The sequence below is a fragment of the Pipistrellus kuhlii genome, unplaced genomic scaffold (genome assembly GCF_014108245.1).
Source record: "Pipistrellus kuhlii isolate mPipKuh1 unplaced genomic scaffold, mPipKuh1.p scaffold_m20_p_13, whole genome shotgun sequence".
NCBI classification, from domain to species: domain Eukaryota; kingdom Metazoa; phylum Chordata; class Mammalia; order Chiroptera; family Vespertilionidae; genus Pipistrellus; species Pipistrellus kuhlii.
The window spans coordinates 50,790,537-50,806,202 of NW_023425438.1; the positions used below are offsets into that span (position 1 = coordinate 50,790,537).

The following is a 15,666-nucleotide window of genomic DNA, read 5'->3' on the forward strand; positions in this document are numbered from 1 at the left end:
TACAAGTTTCAGATGTAATATATGATACTCAACCAAAAATCACCAAGTATGTAAGGAGAGAATACAAAACTAGAAGAAAAAAAACACACACGCACACAAGAGAAACAACAGACACTAGAAACAGACCCATGAAGGCCCCATGTTAGGGATTCAGGCCCCTAGTCTGGTGGCCCTGAACTTCAAAATAACTATGCTCAATATGCTCAAATATATCAAAGATAAGATAGACAACTTTGATAGAGAGCTGGGAATTATTTTTAATAGTTTGTTTCTTTTTTTATCCCATCTATTTCATTCCTAAAACACAGGAGCTACATTTCCCCTGTTCAGGGCAACAGATAAGAAATGAGAGAGAAAAAAACTCTCTGAGAAAAGCCAAAAAGAGGCGATTGTGCTACATTCTGGGATGTTTGTGTGAGTGTGCTTATAACAGTGACAATACATTGTGTATGCACCATACTACTTCCTAATAGCAACTTTGTTGTTGGTTTGTAAGATGCAATTAAACACAGACACTCCCGGAACTCAGCAGAACACAATCTTAAAGTGCTTTTGCACAGGGGCCCACCTCCCGCTTCCCGCACTCCTGCCCAGACCCTGCTCTGTCCCTGATTCAGTCATGGCGAAACGTTGCAGCATTTGAGCATGTGTTTTGTGCCAATGGCTTTCCACACATTGTCACATTTTCCCCAGCCCTATGAGGAGGCAATGACTCTGCTCCCATTTTAAAAATGAAGAAACTGAGGCCCAGGACCTTCATATAACATGTTTGAGGTGCCCCCACTAACGAGCGTTAGAACGAGCACATGGACCGGGTCTGCCTGCTCCTGGAGTGGGCCCCTCCCCTCCTGCTGATTGCTGGGGGAATCCTCGGATGCCTGTGGCCAGAGGAGGCCTTGGGTTCTCCTCTCCACACTCATGAGACACCGACTGTTTACAGGGCTCTATCCTAGGAGACCTAGCGTGCAGGGCCCAGAGCCATGGCTGAGGAAGTGAGAGCACTTGACTTGATCAGGGACCCTATCTCTGCTCCTCTCTCCGCTTCCTCTTCCCTTCTTCTGGAACCCAGGGCTCGGCGTGCAGAGAGCACAGGTTGGATGAGGGGACCCCAGGCCACATGCACAGGAGTAAGGGGCTACAGTGCAAAACCCTGTTGTGGCCACCAGGTCCTGGCTGGGGAAGCTGGCGGGGGGTGGGGGGGGCTGTCAAAGAGCTACTTCCTGGGGAGCCAGGCCCTGCTCTGGCCCAGGTCCCAGGTCCCAGGTTCCTTTCCCAGAAACAAATACTCAGAGAGCTGCTTGGAACAGTACTGTTTCCAAACAAGGATGCAGGCAGGGGGCTCTGGCTTCACACAGGCTGGGGGCCAGGAAATCAGGCTGGAGCTGTGGAGGGTACAAGTCTCCAGGCAGTAGTGGGTTCAGAGGCCATGCGGCAGCCAGGTGGCACCTTGCCTGCTGAGTGGCTTCACCTGATTAGTTTGGTCAGGCAGGAGGGGTCCCTGGGGACCAGCAAGGTGGTGGGATACGCTAAGGAAAGGACAAAGGGGAGTGAGCTTCCCTAGGGGGAGGATGTACCGTGTCACTGAGGAGGGGACAGAGTGGCGCTGAGGAAAGGGGAGGGGAGGGGAGAGGAGTGTTGTGGGGCATGTGCAGGGAGAGGGGTGGATGATGACAGAGCGGGTGGGCAGGGCCTCTGTCCCACCCAAGGTGCTAAGAAAGGGGCTCCAATAGGGGGAGAACAGGGTCTGCTCAGTGCTGACATGCTAAGGAGGAGGAGGAGGGGTGCCTGGAAGAACCCATGGGCCCTGTTGCTCAGCAGCAATTTCGAGAATGAATAAAGGGGGCCGTGAGCAGACGGGGTGGAAAGGGAACAGGCAAGATGGAGTCAGGAAGCTGGAAGTGGGGGTCCGTCCAGGCCTGGACGCTGGCCTGGGCTCTGGGGGCAAGAGCGGCAGAATCCAATGGAATCCTCTAGGCCGAGTCAAGGTGGAAGGCGGCAGCCTGGCATCACCTTGCAGCCAGCACACCTGTCATGGATTCAGAATGAAGAGGTGAGTGAGAGGGATGGGGTACATGCCAGGGCCTGTACCACTGCTGGGCGGACCAGACCCCACACTCAGACCCCACCAAGTCCCAGAACCTGCCACCCCCCTGGAGGCCCCAGTTGTAGAGAAAACCTGGCTTCAGGACAGGAGAAGGACGGTGGTCCATGCACCCAGGGCAAGGCTTCAGGGCCCCAGCTCCTCCCCTTCCTTCCCCCAAACCTCTGCCTTGGCACCAAGGAATTAATGGGGTGACTCACCCAAGGGGTCCTACAGCTTCAGGGAGGTGACCCGGGGGATGTGGAAGAGCTGAGTCTCCTCAGAGCTGCTGGAGCTGTGGCATCAGAGAGAATGAGGGACCCCGCACAACCCAGCCCAATGGGAACAAGCCCAGAGCCCTGATTTTCCCGCCTCAGATGCTCTCCAGGGGAGGGGAGGGGGTGGAGTCTGAGCAGCAATGCCTGCTGGGTGCGCTGGAGCAAGGAGCAAGGGTGGCTCCTCAGTGTGGCTCCTTGGGGATAGCATGCTCCTCCTCGGCCTGGCGGGGGGTCTCAGGAGGGGTGTGGGCCCCTGTTGCCTCCACAGGCCTGGCAGCCCCTCACCTGAGGCGTTTCCAGATGGGATGGAAGTATTTGGAGGTCTTGATAGCGAAGATGATGCTGGGGACCAGGAAGAAGGTGCACCATGCCAGGCAGAACCAGAAGGCGTTCTGGAGCAGAGGGTGTGGGGTTAGCTCTCCGGGGCGGGACAGCTGGGTACCACAGGCCCCCGCCGCCTCAGTGAGGGGCAGGAGGCAGTGCTCCCAGAGCTGAGTGCAGGCCTGGGGCAGGGACCCTGCCCTGCCTCAGGCCCTGCTCATGCACCCTCCCAGGGACCCTTAATGTCCATGAGCCCATAGGACCGTCCCGGCACTCACCCAGGGGTCAGCCATCATGTCACACAGGATCACTCGGCCATTGTCCAGGGCTCCAGAGAGGGGCTGGCAGGTGGCGATGTGCTGAGTCACCTGTGGCATCCACAGGAGGCAGGTACATGCAGACCCAGAGTCAGACAGAGGTTAGCAGACACAGACAGATCCAGGACACATGGGGGAGACCAGGGACGCAGGGACACATGGACAGACACATGGACACAGGAACACAGAGTTGTAAGGACACACAGCTCTGCTCCTGCCCTTTCCATCATGCCCCGGCCTGCATTAAGCGCCCACTGTGTGTGCCCAGCACTCTGCCTGCTGTCTCCCTGGAGACAGCGAGGCCTGCAGGAGGAGGCAGGCCTGAGGGCTGGGGTGGACCAGACAGGATGGGCAAGGGACCAGCACGAGGAAGGACATGCAGATGGGTGTGGACAGCATGTTTGGGACCCTTGGCCTGTCCCGCTCACACTCAGGCCTCAGAGAAGGGCTGCCTAGGTGAGCAGGGGCATGGATGCCAGGTTTGGGAGTTTGGGTTCCAAGGCACCTCTAGGGAATCTCCAAGGGGTTCTGGGGTGGAAGAGGGTGGAGCAGAGTGAATGGCTGGTACCACTGGAAGCGAGTGATTGGCAGTGGCTCTGAGGCCAGGAGGGGCCTGAGCCCCACTCACCTCCTCTCTCACCCAGGCCACGTACTGGGAAAAGTAGCCCATCTCCCGGGTCAGGAAGCACTTGCTTTCCTGCAGGAAGGAGAGGAGCCTGGGCTGGCAGGAGTCCCAGGAACCAGCACCCAGTACCCATGCGGGGTCCCATCAGGTCAGGGCTGGAGGAGAGGCCGAGTGGGAGTCCTGTGTGCCTCAGCCCCTCCACCCTCCTCTGGCTCTGAGGCAGCCGCCACCCCTCGGCCATCCCACACTCACGTTCCTCAGGACACGGCTGGCCCAGGCCGGCAGCTCTCCTTTCAGGTGGGTGACCCTGTCCAGGGCACCTGAGGTCTCCCGCTGGGGAGAGGGGACAGGCTCAGTTAGTGTGCTGCTCGGTCAGGGAGCAGCCTGCCTCATGAACTCAGCAGAGAGTACCCAGCACGTCGGCCTGGGCCAGGGTGTTCCACCCCAAGGTCACAGAGGACCAGACCGTGGTCCTCAGGGATCTGCTCACCCACCCTAGTTCTTCCCACCCAGCCCTCAACCTCCCATGGGACTGGGCAGAGCCGGTGAGGTCCCAAGTCAGCTGGGCCTCTTCCTCCCTCCCTCTGCTGCCCACCTGCTCCACCCCACCCTCCCATCTCCAGAGCCACCTGGAGGTTTGGTGCTGAGAATGCCAGAGCCATGACACTGATGTTGAGCTTGGCCTGTGGAGGAGAGATGGGGGCTGGTCAGGGCAAGAGCAGGATCTGGTGCCTGTCTCCCCGTTCATGCTCCCTGCCTGCCTCCCCTCTCCCACAGGCCCCAAGCTCCCTGGGCCTCCAGACTTACCACAAGGCTCTGCTGGGGGAGGACCTTCTCCTGGTAGAGGGTTCTGAGCCCTTGGGCCTCGTCCTGCAGTTGCTTCCCCAGCACAGAATTGCCCTGAGGGGAGACAGGGACAGAATGGCCTCCGCCCAGGACTGAGCAGCCCTTGCCAGCATATCCTTTACCAAACTGTTCAGCCAACATGCTGAGGGGTGTGCATGCCAGGCTCAGGTGAAACACTAAGGCCTCCTTGAACTCCTGGGCCGGATCTGGGTTTAGAGGCCTAAGCTCAAGTTCAAGGCCTACTGCTAGCTTGCTGGGCATCTAAGTCTGCCACAGAACCTGTCTGAGTGGCATCTGCTGGGTGGGGCCTATAACCTATCCGGAAAGTAACTTTTAAACTCTAAATATTTCCAAATACAAAGTGCTATTTTCCCAGCAGAGCTGAAACCCCTGAGGGGCAACTGTCATGATATCTGCTCCATCGCACTGTCCTCTCCACCTGTCCCAGGGGCCCCACAGCACTGAGCACTTAGAAACACTTGCCCCAGGGTGTGATGCCAGACCAGTCAGTCCGTCTGACCTCACAGATGGAATAAATAAGGCCCAGGGAAGGTAAGTGACTTGCCCAAGGCCACACAGCCAATTGGTGGCTGAACTTGAGTCAGATCTGATGCTGCAAACCCCTTCAGCGCTGCCGGGGATGCGGAGTCTCACTGGTGGAAGCCTCAATCCCCTGCCTTTGCCCTAACCCCATCCCCAGCCCAACCACTTTCACCCCCTCTCATGGCACAGGCCTCTCCCCGACTCCTGCCTGCCTAGTGGGGTCCCTCTTCCTTTCTCACCTGAGAGTGGGACAGTCCTTCTAGATCGTGGGCCAGCTTTTCCACACTGGTGTTCACCACAGGCTTCTCGATCTAGGGGCAGATGGAGGGGCCAGGAGGGGATGAACCCTGGTTCCCCTCTCCCCCAAATTTCCAGTCTTTACAAAAGTACTGCACACCAAGTATGTCAGTAAGGACACATCAGCAGGTCTGACTGAACCTGTGACTGACATACACCATTTTCTATTCAGATAGAAGAAAAAAAGTGAGGCGCCCTCTGGTGTACCCCAAGGAAGAGGAGACTTCTCACTATCATTTGCCTCAACATAGGATTCAGAACCACGGACAGCAGCATGCCCTGGGGTTGTGGGGACATTCATTCCAGCCCAGGAGGATGGGGACACCAGGACAGGCCTGGGGCACATGGTCTGGATCCACATGGTCTGGGGACAACCCTCCCACCCCCACCCAGGGACATGGGGACTTGAGAAAAGATGAAGGGCTGGGTCAGGGCGCGATGCACCCCTCCAGCTCCTCCTTGGGCCCCTCTGTTCTGCAGAGGTCTGGCCTGAGGGGCCCATGGCTGACCTGGGTGAGGAAGCCAGGGTAGTGGATGTCACTAAGCCCACTGCTCTGCAGGGCCCTCAGGTCCCGGAGGCCAGTTGGGCTCAGCAGGTCCAGACTCTCCATATCCACTTTGAAGTTCTGCAACTCCTGCTCCAGCTTGGCCGAGTACTGGGAGAGAGGGGAGGGGGTAGGGACATGTCCAGGCCCTAAGCCAGGGCCCCAGAACTGCTGTCCTAGATGGGAGGTCACCAGGGCTTCCATGCTGGATCCTCCCAGCCCCAGACAGACTCCCCCAGAGACCTCTGCTTCTTACCCACCCTCTCCCTCCAACTCATCCCCACCAATACCCAGCCCGCCTCAAGCACCTGTCTGGCTATTAGACAACAACACAGACCTTCCCTGTGGCATCCAGGGTAAAATACAATAGCTTCCCCAGCCCACCTGTCACATCACCACGTGTCAGGGGCTTCGGAGCGCCTGTCCCTGTGACACTGTCTATCAGGGCACTTGCCGTTGCCATCAGCTCTGTGAGAGCAATGCCTCCTCTGCCCATTCTGAACCAAACCCTCGGAGGCCAGAGCAGGGGTTCAAGTGTGTTGAATACATAAAAGTGGATGGATGGATGGATGGATGGATGGATGGATGGATGAATGGATGGTTGGATGGATGACTGAGTGACTTAATGAATGAACACAATCACTTAAGACAGATCACAGTTTAAGAAGGAACACTCAGCATTTCCCAGCCATTGCTGGAGGAGATTTAAAGGGTGTGTCATTCAGCCATGTTTAACGGGTGAGAGACTAAGTCCAGAGAGGGGCACTCAGCTGCCCGAGGTTTCACAGCAGGTGAGAGAATGGAGCCCAGCTCTGGTCCCCTCCTGCCCACCACCCTGCCTCCCTCAGGGAGAAAGGCCTAATTCTTCCTCAGAGGCTTGGTGACAGGCAGGTAAGGAGATGTCTGAAGGCAGCCAGAGCCCTGGGAAGAACAGCTTATCACACTTATCTCTGCCTCACCAGCTCCTGGAGCACAAACACTCTTAAGGCCACATTTGATGTTGCCGGAGGGCCCCAAGGACTGCCCAGTCCCTCTGAACCTGAGTCCCTAATGTCAGACTCTTCTGTGAGCTAGACCCTCCCCTCCCACGTCCGGCTGAGACCCCTCCCCACAAGAGCCATGACTCTCAGCCAGCAGAGCAGGGCCCCTCTGCCCAGGCCCCTGCTGAAGCCCTCCCTGGCCAGCCTTCCTCCACAGGCAGTGTCTGTTGTGACTGAGAACCCAGTGCTCTGTGGGCATCTTGTCTGGTTAGAGAAAGCTAAGGCCCCCACTTATAGGATGGAGTTGGGACTGTCACTGGACCATGTGGCTATGCTGGCTGGCAGGACTCAGGTATATGCTGCCCTGGGGGCTGAGAATGAGCAGTGGGTTCAAGAGGAGTTGGAAGGTTTTCTGGATGGAGAATCAGGAGTCACTGTGCTCGGGGCAGGGGTGGGGGGTTCTCAGGACATGCCTGGGAAAAGCTTCCTGGGGGGCCTAGGAGTCAAACAACTCTCCCTCACCTCCCTTAGGGGTGGAGAGAGGAAAGGAGAGGACATACACCCTCAGGAGAACCCCATTCTCCAAGCAGCTCTCATGCAGTAGATCTTCCTCCTGTGTCCCAGAACTGTTTCCTATGGGCATGGATCCTTTTCCCCCGTTCTATGCACCAAGCTCTGGCAAAGTCCAACGGCTAAGGGATTGAATCTTGCCACCGACTGACAGCGTAAGCTCAGCAAGGGGCCATCCCTAGTGGTACCCAACTTCATTACCATCATTTTCACCATCACCCCCTCCCAACCGCAGCATACCAACCAATGCCTGTTCCAGGCAGAACACACCCTCAGCCTCCTACTCACTGTCACCAGCCTTTCCTGCTGCCACCTCAGCTGTGTCCAGTTTTCCTGGAGCACAATACTCAGAGCTGGCTCCGCCCCAGGCACTCACTCGCCAACCTGCACATCCCAGAAACCTCCGGGCTCTAGCCCTTGGCCAGGCCTCGAGCTGCCATCAGGGCCTCTGGACCTGAGGAACCTCAATTGCTCTTGCAGACATCTTAGGTTCAAGGAGATGGTCCCACCACAGAGGCAAGACCGGAGGAGGGGATCTGTAGGAAAGTCCCCACAGTCTCTGTTCCCTCACCTGGCTCAGATCCAGGTACGTCTCCAGGTCATAGGAGTCATTGAGCTGCAAGACCCTCCAGAGTGGAGCCCCTTCCCTGCACTGCCTAGGGAGGGGCGGAGGGGGGGACAATAGGTGTCAAAGATGAGGGGATAGCCAGGGGACTGACGTCACCCTAATGGGACACTCACCTCAGCTCCTCCTCACACCCTGTACCAGCCCAGGCTTCCTACTCACTGATAGGCCAGGAGGATACTGATGTTCTTCTTTAGACCAAGAAGGTGGGACAAGTTCATGGACGAGGGCAAGTTCCCCGGTGTGTCAACAAACTGGAGGTGGGTCAGAGAGAAATGAGCCTGGAGTGGGCAGGGGCAAGGTTGTCCCGGCCAAGGGCCCATCCCATGATATCCTGGCTTAGCAGACAACATACCCCTTTGACTCCAGCCCAAACCTGCCTCCAACTCGCATCTCCCTGGGTCCTAACACCCAGCAGGGACCCTTCCCACAAATCTTAAGGGAGGTAGCTGGTCTGCAACAGAGAATCTGGGAGTACCTGCGAGAAGCACTGAGGAACCAGGACCCCCAGTTCGCAGAGTTAGGAGAAAGAGGGCTGAGGTCTGGGAGTCCCCGCCCTGGGGCTGGGCATCAGCCCAGGCACTCACGGGCTCTCGCTCCCACTCCTCACCTATTGGTGGTTTTCTGTCTTTCTTGGGCCTTCATCATTGCCCCTTCCTCTCCCTCTTGTCTTCTCAGGCCCCCACTTCCTTCCACCCTCTTTCTCTGCTCATATCTCCTTCCACCCACCTCGTAGAGCTCCCCGCTCTGCCAGCTCCGACACACCAGCGTCTGCATGTTGCCGCCCACCAGGAAGGTGGAGAAGACGAGGAGGATGAGGGGTGCAGCGAAGAGGAAGCTGAGGCTGGCCCCACTGGAGAAGGCAGAAGGGTGGGGGTTGAGGCGAGAGAGACCCTCTATCCCCACCCACATCCCAGGCCAGCGTGGTCAGCAATTTTGGCTCCAGGGCAGAGCCCTTTGGGGAGAAAAACTCAGAGGACTGCCACCTTGGCCCGGAGTTAGAAACGCTGACTGTCCCCACCCCGTCCACCCCCATCCTCAATGTCGCTGGGCCCTGGCAGCCTAGAGGAAAGGGTAACTGTTTTGCTCAAAGAGACAGGACTGCTGCCCCCTGGGCCCAGGGCGCATAGAGGTGACCAGCTCCAGAGCTCAGCCCTCAACAGGGCCACCTGGCACAGCCAGCCATGACCCACCAGCAGGTGCAACTTAGAGGGTCTGAGCAGGACCCGTGCAGCTGACCTGTAGGGCTTTTTTGGGAGGTAGGCACAGCCCCATGTCGGGCCTGAGCTTAGAGAGTAAAACGTGGGCTGGATTTCAGCCCCCACCCACCCCTGTGGCCAGGTACCCCAATGCAGTGAGCAGCCTGCACAACTGAATGGCAGCCCTGGCCTTAGAGACCATCTAGTCCAGAGCAAATAGATTCTCCCTCTGGGGCCACCTGCTATTGGTGGTGCTGCCTGGAGGCGGGGTGAAGAAAGATCCCAGGCTCTGTCTGGGCTCAACGGGAGTGCCCTTTGGTTACTATCATTGCAACTGGTGTGGAGGTGGAAATGTTTCTGTGTTGTTATGGGGCTCAGATGGGTTCCTGATGTGCCATGACCACCCAGCAAGTCAGTCTCTCAGTGCCCAGGACAGGAGTGTCAGTGGGCACAGGGGAACCTGGTTAGCCTGATGGGAGAGACCCTACCCTCTCCACACCCTTCTTACATCATGAGGATGCGGGCTCCAGCCCTGCCCTTGGCCTCCAAGTGGCTGCGGTCCCGCTGGGCAGACAGCCCCCAGATGCCCAGGTTGAGGCCCACGAGGTTACAGACCACCACAAGCAGGACCACAGAGCACAGGATGTAGCCCACAATCCACCTGCCACAGAGAAGAAGCGGGTGTCACTGAGAAGGGATAGGCTAGCATAGGACCTAGTGGCTGGGCGGGGCCACTAACCCCAAGGCTGGGGACTCAGAGTGTAGATTTGTATACTTCCTGACACCCACCCCCCACCACAACCCCCGCTTCTACAGGGTCTACAGGCTCAGATCTCAAGGGCCCAAGGAGTAAAGGATCTTGGCTTAAAAGGAGGCAGAGGCTTAGGACAGCAAGGAGTTGATGGGGACTGTAATGGGGTCCAGGTGACTAAGAAGCTGGCAACTCCACCCCCACCCCCATGGGTCCGGAGCACCTGTATTTCTCGTATCTCTGCACCTCCTTCAGGTAGGGGCGGCTACTGTTTTCCACCTTCTCCAGTGCCTGGCTCCAGCGAGAGGCCGCCTCCCAGTTTGGGAATGCTTTGGCCAGTGTCTTCAGCCCTCTAGGCTGCTGCGCCACTGCCTTCTTCAGCTCTGCCCAAAGCAGCAGGGGCTAATGGGTTGGGGAAGGCGCCCAGGGGCCCAGGGAGAAGGGTGGGCAGGAAGATCACCTGGGACCCACAGAGAGGGCCCACTCTCCAGGCCCAGCCCAGGAACAGCCATCAGCCTCCACCCACGGCCCCACTCCTCAGTCAGCAAGCCTGTCGTTAGGGGTGGAGTGGGGTGGCATGCTGGGCAGCCAGCCTGGCCCCTGGGCAGGGCCTTACCTTTGACCACATCGGCCAACTGCAAGGGAGCCAGGAGTGGGAGGGCGTTAAAGGTGCTGTTCTCCTGCCAGAGCAAAAGGCAGCTGTGCCTCCCGCTCTGTACCTGGGGATCCCCGCGTGGGGACCTCCACACCACCAGGCCCAGCGGGAGGGGATCCCACTTTGTGCTCCCAACTCTGGAAATCGGGAAGCAGCCTTCCCTTGGTTCTCTCGGTCCATGGCTTCTTTCCCCTCCCTGGGCCCAGCCTGACTCAACTCCCCAGAGCTCCTCGATGGCCCTCCCTTTGACCCCCAGCCCTCGTGCCTAGACTATTGCAGTAGACTCCTGTGTGTTCCATCCATCCTGCGCAGGCCTGCTATGTGTATTTCCCTAGAGTCCATTCTAACCCCTCTCGCAGCCTCAGCCCCCACTCCTCCCTCCTGGAACCCTCTGCTGCAGCAGCCACCTCACACAGCCTCACCGTCTCCTCAACTCAGTGGTCCAGGCCTGGGTCACAGGTGCTGACTCATGCTGTGGGGTCCCCCACAGCCATGTGCACCCTGGAGATCCTGCCTGCCATCGGGGCTCAGCTGCAGGCTCCCTCCCTGGCTGCCCAGCCCCCACACCCTGAAGGTCCTAGCTCTTGCTTCTGAGTTCTGGGCCTGCCTCCCCCACCACACCATGTGCGCTCAAGAACTGGCATCTATTGGGAGATTCCAGCCCTGGGTACCATGTGACGGTGAGGCCCTGCTTTGACCCAAGTCTTAGGTTCAACTGGGCAAGCACCCAAAAGGGGGAAACTGAGGCTCCTCACTGTGAGTTCTCTGCCAGGTGGGGGAGAGGCCAGGTAGCAGGGTAGACACTCACCTCCTGGACCATGCTGGAGAAGTTGGCCTCCGGGACCCCCTCCAGGCGATGGAGGACATCGTCCACATGGGGCACCTGAGATTGGGGGGGAGAGGGGGTAATGACAAAGGCCTGAAAGGGATCCTGAGGGAGGGTGAGGGCAGAGGCCACTGAAGCCTCAGTGTCCTTGTGTGTAAAATGCCCGGACCAGCACAGCCCTCTGTCCTGGGCAGCAGTGACACCTCAAGGAGCTGACGGCACACTCTGTGCCGTAGGAAAGCTGCTGCCCCTCTGCCAGGATGACCAGCATTGCCCTGGAGGGTGGAGAAGCGTGAGGGTCCGCCTCGGGAAACAGGGGACCCAGGGCGGCTCCGGGGTCAGCCCTCCTCCCTCTAACAGCCGCTGTCCGGCCTGCACCTGGCTGAAGTCAGCTCCCAGCTCCAGGCCATGGGCCTGGCTCAGGGTCTCCTGGCAGCCCTGGCAGCCGGGCTCCTGCAGCAGGTCGCGGAGGCGCTCTCGGTGCGTCAAAACAGCCTGATGCAGGTCCTGCTGCCCCTCCCGCAGCTCCAGGAGGGTGGCATTCAGGGCTCGGAGGTGGTCCACTGAGACCTGCAGGGCTGAGAGACACCCCGAATCTTGACTGAGCAGTCCCCCCACTGCTGCCTGCATCCTCAGAGGCCTGGAGGGAAGCAAAACATCTCCCCTCCTCCCCCTTGTCCCCATCCAGCCAAAGGGAGCTGCCAACATTGACCTCTAACCTCAACAGTTATAAGGGAAATGGCCCCAGGGCGCATTCAGGCAAGGGTGCCCAAGGAGATCCTAGGACAAAGCCAAGGGTGGGGCTTAGCTAAGGCAGCTAAAGAAATCCAGGGCGAGTAAGGGTGGGGCCCGGCCTCTGGAAACACCACCCAGGACACTGGTCCACTCACCCCGGCCCAGGCTGAGCAGTGAGGCCAGCGTCTCATACACCGCGCTCCTGAGCTGGGTGTGGATCGCGCTCCCGATGCTCACGGCAACACCTGAAGAGCACAGGGCAGTCTGAGGGCTGGTCTGAGGAGCCCTCCAGGCAGGTCCATCCAGCCTCCCCAGGTTCTGCAGCAGCCTGGCTGCCCAGCTGGGCCCAATCCCCCCCTCTGTGAGGGTGTTCCCAGGGGGAGCCCAGGATGAGGGGATGAGAGGGCCTCTCAAGACAGACCGGGGCAGCGGGCCCCAGGGGCTGGCCCAGCTGCCAGCCAGCGCTAATCCTCACCATCCAGGTCCTTCAAGACGCGGTTCTGGGGCACGGAGAACTGCTGTACCACAGCCTGCAGCTCCTAGGCAACACAGGTGGTCACCTGACAGCGCCCCCTCCATCCTTTCCCAGCCCTTCCTTCCCGTGACTCAGGGGTGCATTTGTGTAGTACAGTGACTGTCCAGCAGGGGGCAGCCAAGTACATGTTGGAAGGGGCCCCCTTTGGGCTAATTTGCAAGACCCACTCTGCTCTGACCTGCCTAGGCCTGGTGCTCATGTGGGTGAGCGGTTCCCGGTGCTCACCTGGGGGACATCAGAGACCAGGCCCCGGAGGCTGAGCAGCGTCTCGGGCACGGCCTCGACACTGGGGCCCACGTGCTCATGCACTCGCTGGTTGGTGACAAAGGCACAGACAACGCCAATCCTGTGGGATGGGGCGGAGGAAGGAACTCGCTGGATGTCCTTGGGCACCTGGGCCTGGGCCCGCCCTCCCGCCCGAGCCGGGCACCCCTCACAGCAGCACGAGGGTGGTCAGCAGCAGGAAGGTCATGAGGGTGCCGCGCTCACAGGCCATCTCCTTGTACTCCGTCTTCCCTGGGCCCCCGCAGCGCTGGTGGCCACGGCAGCAACAGAAACAGAGCCCGGCGGTGGGCACCGCCAGGAGGTAGAGGCCCGCGATGACGGCGCACACCACGTAGCCAGCCTCGTACCGCACCACCTGCGGGGCGGCGACAAGGCTGTTCTGACCCCACGGACCAGCCTGCCCTGCAGGACACCCCGGGGCAACCAGGAGGGCGGATGCCCACAGAGGGCACATTTCACGGATGTCCTTGAACCTGTGCAAGTCGCACGTGTCCTTATTGTTGTTTACCACTGAGGACATTGCCCTCCAGGGAGGTGGGGGTTCACTGCAAACCCCAGTTAAGGGCATAGCTGTGGTTTGAAATCAGGTCTGCTGACTGACTGCAGGGCTCGTGAAAGAAAGGAAGGGATGCCCAAGACCCACCCTGGGGGACAGCCAGCAAGGCGGGCTGAGCTGAGGGGGCCTTCCCTTTCAGTCCAGGCTCAGCCGGAACTCCCTCTCCACCCTGCCCAGCCTCACCTCATCCACCTTCACGGAGGCCGGCTCGTTCAGCAAGTCCCGCACCAGCTCTATGGAAAAAGTCAAGCTGGGGGCTTGGGGCAGCGACTGCTCTGCCCTGTTCCCACCCCACACCAGGAGAGACGGGCTCGCTGAAGGGTCTCCTCCCACCACCAAGGCACCTGGGAAAAGGCAGTGTCACCACAGCCCCTGGCCATCATGCCCAGGCCTCGGACGGAGGGGCTGGGGGAAGGCCTGGCCAGCCCCTCCTCCTGGACCCTGCAGGCTGGCCCTGCAGCAGGAAGCCAAGCCATGGGCCTGGTTAAGAGTGGAGAAGAGCCTGGCCTAGCAGCTCCTCCCCTGGAGAGGCAGGGGGCAGGCTGAGAGGGCCCTGCAGCCCCTCCTGCCCCTCCCAGCCCCTAGCACCACTAGCCCCCGAGGGAGGGAACCTTAGCCAGCTCTTCGGGAGCTTCTAATGTAACCTCTATATTCGGTCAGAGACTGAGGCTCAGAGAGGAAAAGGGCTCACCCGAGGTCACACAGGAAGGTCCTGGAAGGGTCTCCAGGTGATGCCCCTGGGCAGGAAGATGGAGGTGGGAATGCTGGGGATCCCACCCTCCAAAAACCCTGCTCCACGATGGAAGGGGACAGGGTGCTGGCCAGGACCCAGCCCCGCCCGTGGCCCGCCTGGGGAGCGCACACTCACCGGCAGGGAAGGGGTTGAGCTGCACGGTGGAGAGAAAGCGACGCACGGTGCCGTAGAGATGGTCCAGGGGCCCTGGAGCCCGCACACGAGGGGCCAGCCACCGGTCCCTGGCTGCCCGCGTGAAGGTCAGGCGCGGAGCCGGGCCAAGGGACTCACAGTCCAGGGCCCGCGCCCCCGGCAGGCTCAGGGCCAGCATCAGGCCCAGGCCCAGGCCCAGGCCCAGAAGAGGCGCCATGAGGTAGCCTGCAGCTCAGGGCAGGCGGGTGTGGGCAGAGAGAGCGGGAGGCGCCCAGGGCCGACCGTGCATCCTTCACAAGCCTCCGTCCTTCAGATCCCAAAACTGGCCTGACGGGTTTGGGCTCCAGAGTACCTGGGCGCTGGCCCAGAGCGCTGGAAGGCCAGGGCGGAGGCCTGGTGTGGGGGGCAGGGCCTGTTAGCACCGCCCTCAGCACCTGGGGTTTGGGAGCCTGGGCGCTCCAGCCCCTCCCCAGTCCTCCTGGGAGGGCTGCCTCGGAGCCGGTTAGAGACGCACTCAGTAGCTCCGGATTGGCTAGGGTGGCCCAATTTCCAATATATTCTGTGCTCAGCCCAGCAGCCCAGACTGGGGGCTGGGCAAACAGCCACCCAGGGAAGCCCTGGCGCAGGGTGGCAAGAGCAGCCTTGCCACCTAGGAGCCTAGGAGCCAGGCTCTCTCCCAGCTCCTTCTGGGGCCGCGGTCCTCTCGCCCACAGCAGGCCCATCTGGAGCAGAGAGGCCACCAGGCTTTGACCGGAGTGGCTCTCAGCGAGCCACTCAGGCAGGCACAGGCCTTTGGGTGGGCAGATCCCTGCCAAGGTGGGCCAGGAGTGCCCCTTCCAATCGCAGCTGAGAGAACTGATCCAGGCTATGCCTGCGAAGCGTCTGCACAGGCCTCTGTGTGCCTGACCCCGAGACGCTGCCTGTAGCCGGGCAGGTCCCGGGGAAATGGGCCAAGCGGACAGGGATGATCCTGGCGAATTTTCCATCACACCAAGCCCACCCGAGGCCACCCGATGGGGGAATCGGTCAAATGAGCACCTCACATGACACCCCGGCAGTCATTAGAGACACCGCAGTGGAAATGGCTCTTTGACCTGGAAGCTACTCCCGGGGCACTAAAGGGAGCAAATGGTGATCACGTAACATGCAACCGGGCGCTTTGGGTAAAGCCGGCTAAAATCACAGGTGACCTTTATCCTCTTCTGCTCATC

At 59.9% G+C, this 15,666-nt stretch overlaps 1 protein-coding gene across 1 annotated transcript; it reads right to left on the minus strand.

The window, feature by feature from the left end:
• Nucleotides 1-232: 232 nt before the first annotated feature.
• PROM2 (prominin 2) lies at nucleotides 233-14,825 on the minus strand. Its single transcript, XM_036436086.2, has 24 exons — nucleotides 14,438-14,825; nucleotides 13,753-13,802; nucleotides 13,166-13,368; nucleotides 12,954-13,074; nucleotides 12,669-12,732; nucleotides 12,349-12,438; nucleotides 11,837-12,036; nucleotides 11,441-11,515; nucleotides 10,594-10,657; nucleotides 10,201-10,360; nucleotides 9,735-9,887; nucleotides 8,757-8,880; nucleotides 8,190-8,281; nucleotides 7,974-8,058; nucleotides 5,817-5,963; nucleotides 5,250-5,321; nucleotides 4,429-4,521; nucleotides 4,251-4,304; nucleotides 3,874-3,954; nucleotides 3,625-3,693; nucleotides 2,958-3,047; nucleotides 2,644-2,750; nucleotides 2,302-2,375; nucleotides 233-2,026 (listed from the first exon to the last, which is right to left on the minus strand). The coding sequence occupies exons 1-23, from the start codon at nucleotides 14,670-14,672 to the stop codon at nucleotides 2,312-2,314; spliced, it is 2,493 nt and encodes an 830-aa protein (XP_036291979.1). The 5' UTR covers nucleotides 14,673-14,825; the 3' UTR covers nucleotides 233-2,026; nucleotides 2,302-2,311.
• Nucleotides 14,826-15,666: the final 841 nt, after the last annotated feature.

What these genes read in the sequence shown, in the direction of transcription:
- PROM2 (XM_036436086.2), bottom strand. Translation starts at nt 14,672, where the DNA reads ATGGCGCCTCTTCTGGGCCTGGGCCTGGGCCTGGGCCTGATGCTGGCC. An exon ending in CCTCCGTGAAGGTGGATGAG is followed by an intron (nt 13,369 to 13,752) that starts GTGAGGCTGGGC and finishes GCCGCCCCGCAG; the next exon opens with GTGGTGCGGTACGAGGCTGG. An exon ending in CTGACCACCCTCGTGCTGCT is followed by an intron (nt 13,075 to 13,165) that starts GTGAGGGGTGCC and finishes CCCATCCCACAG; the next exon opens with GATTGGCGTTGTCTGTGCCT.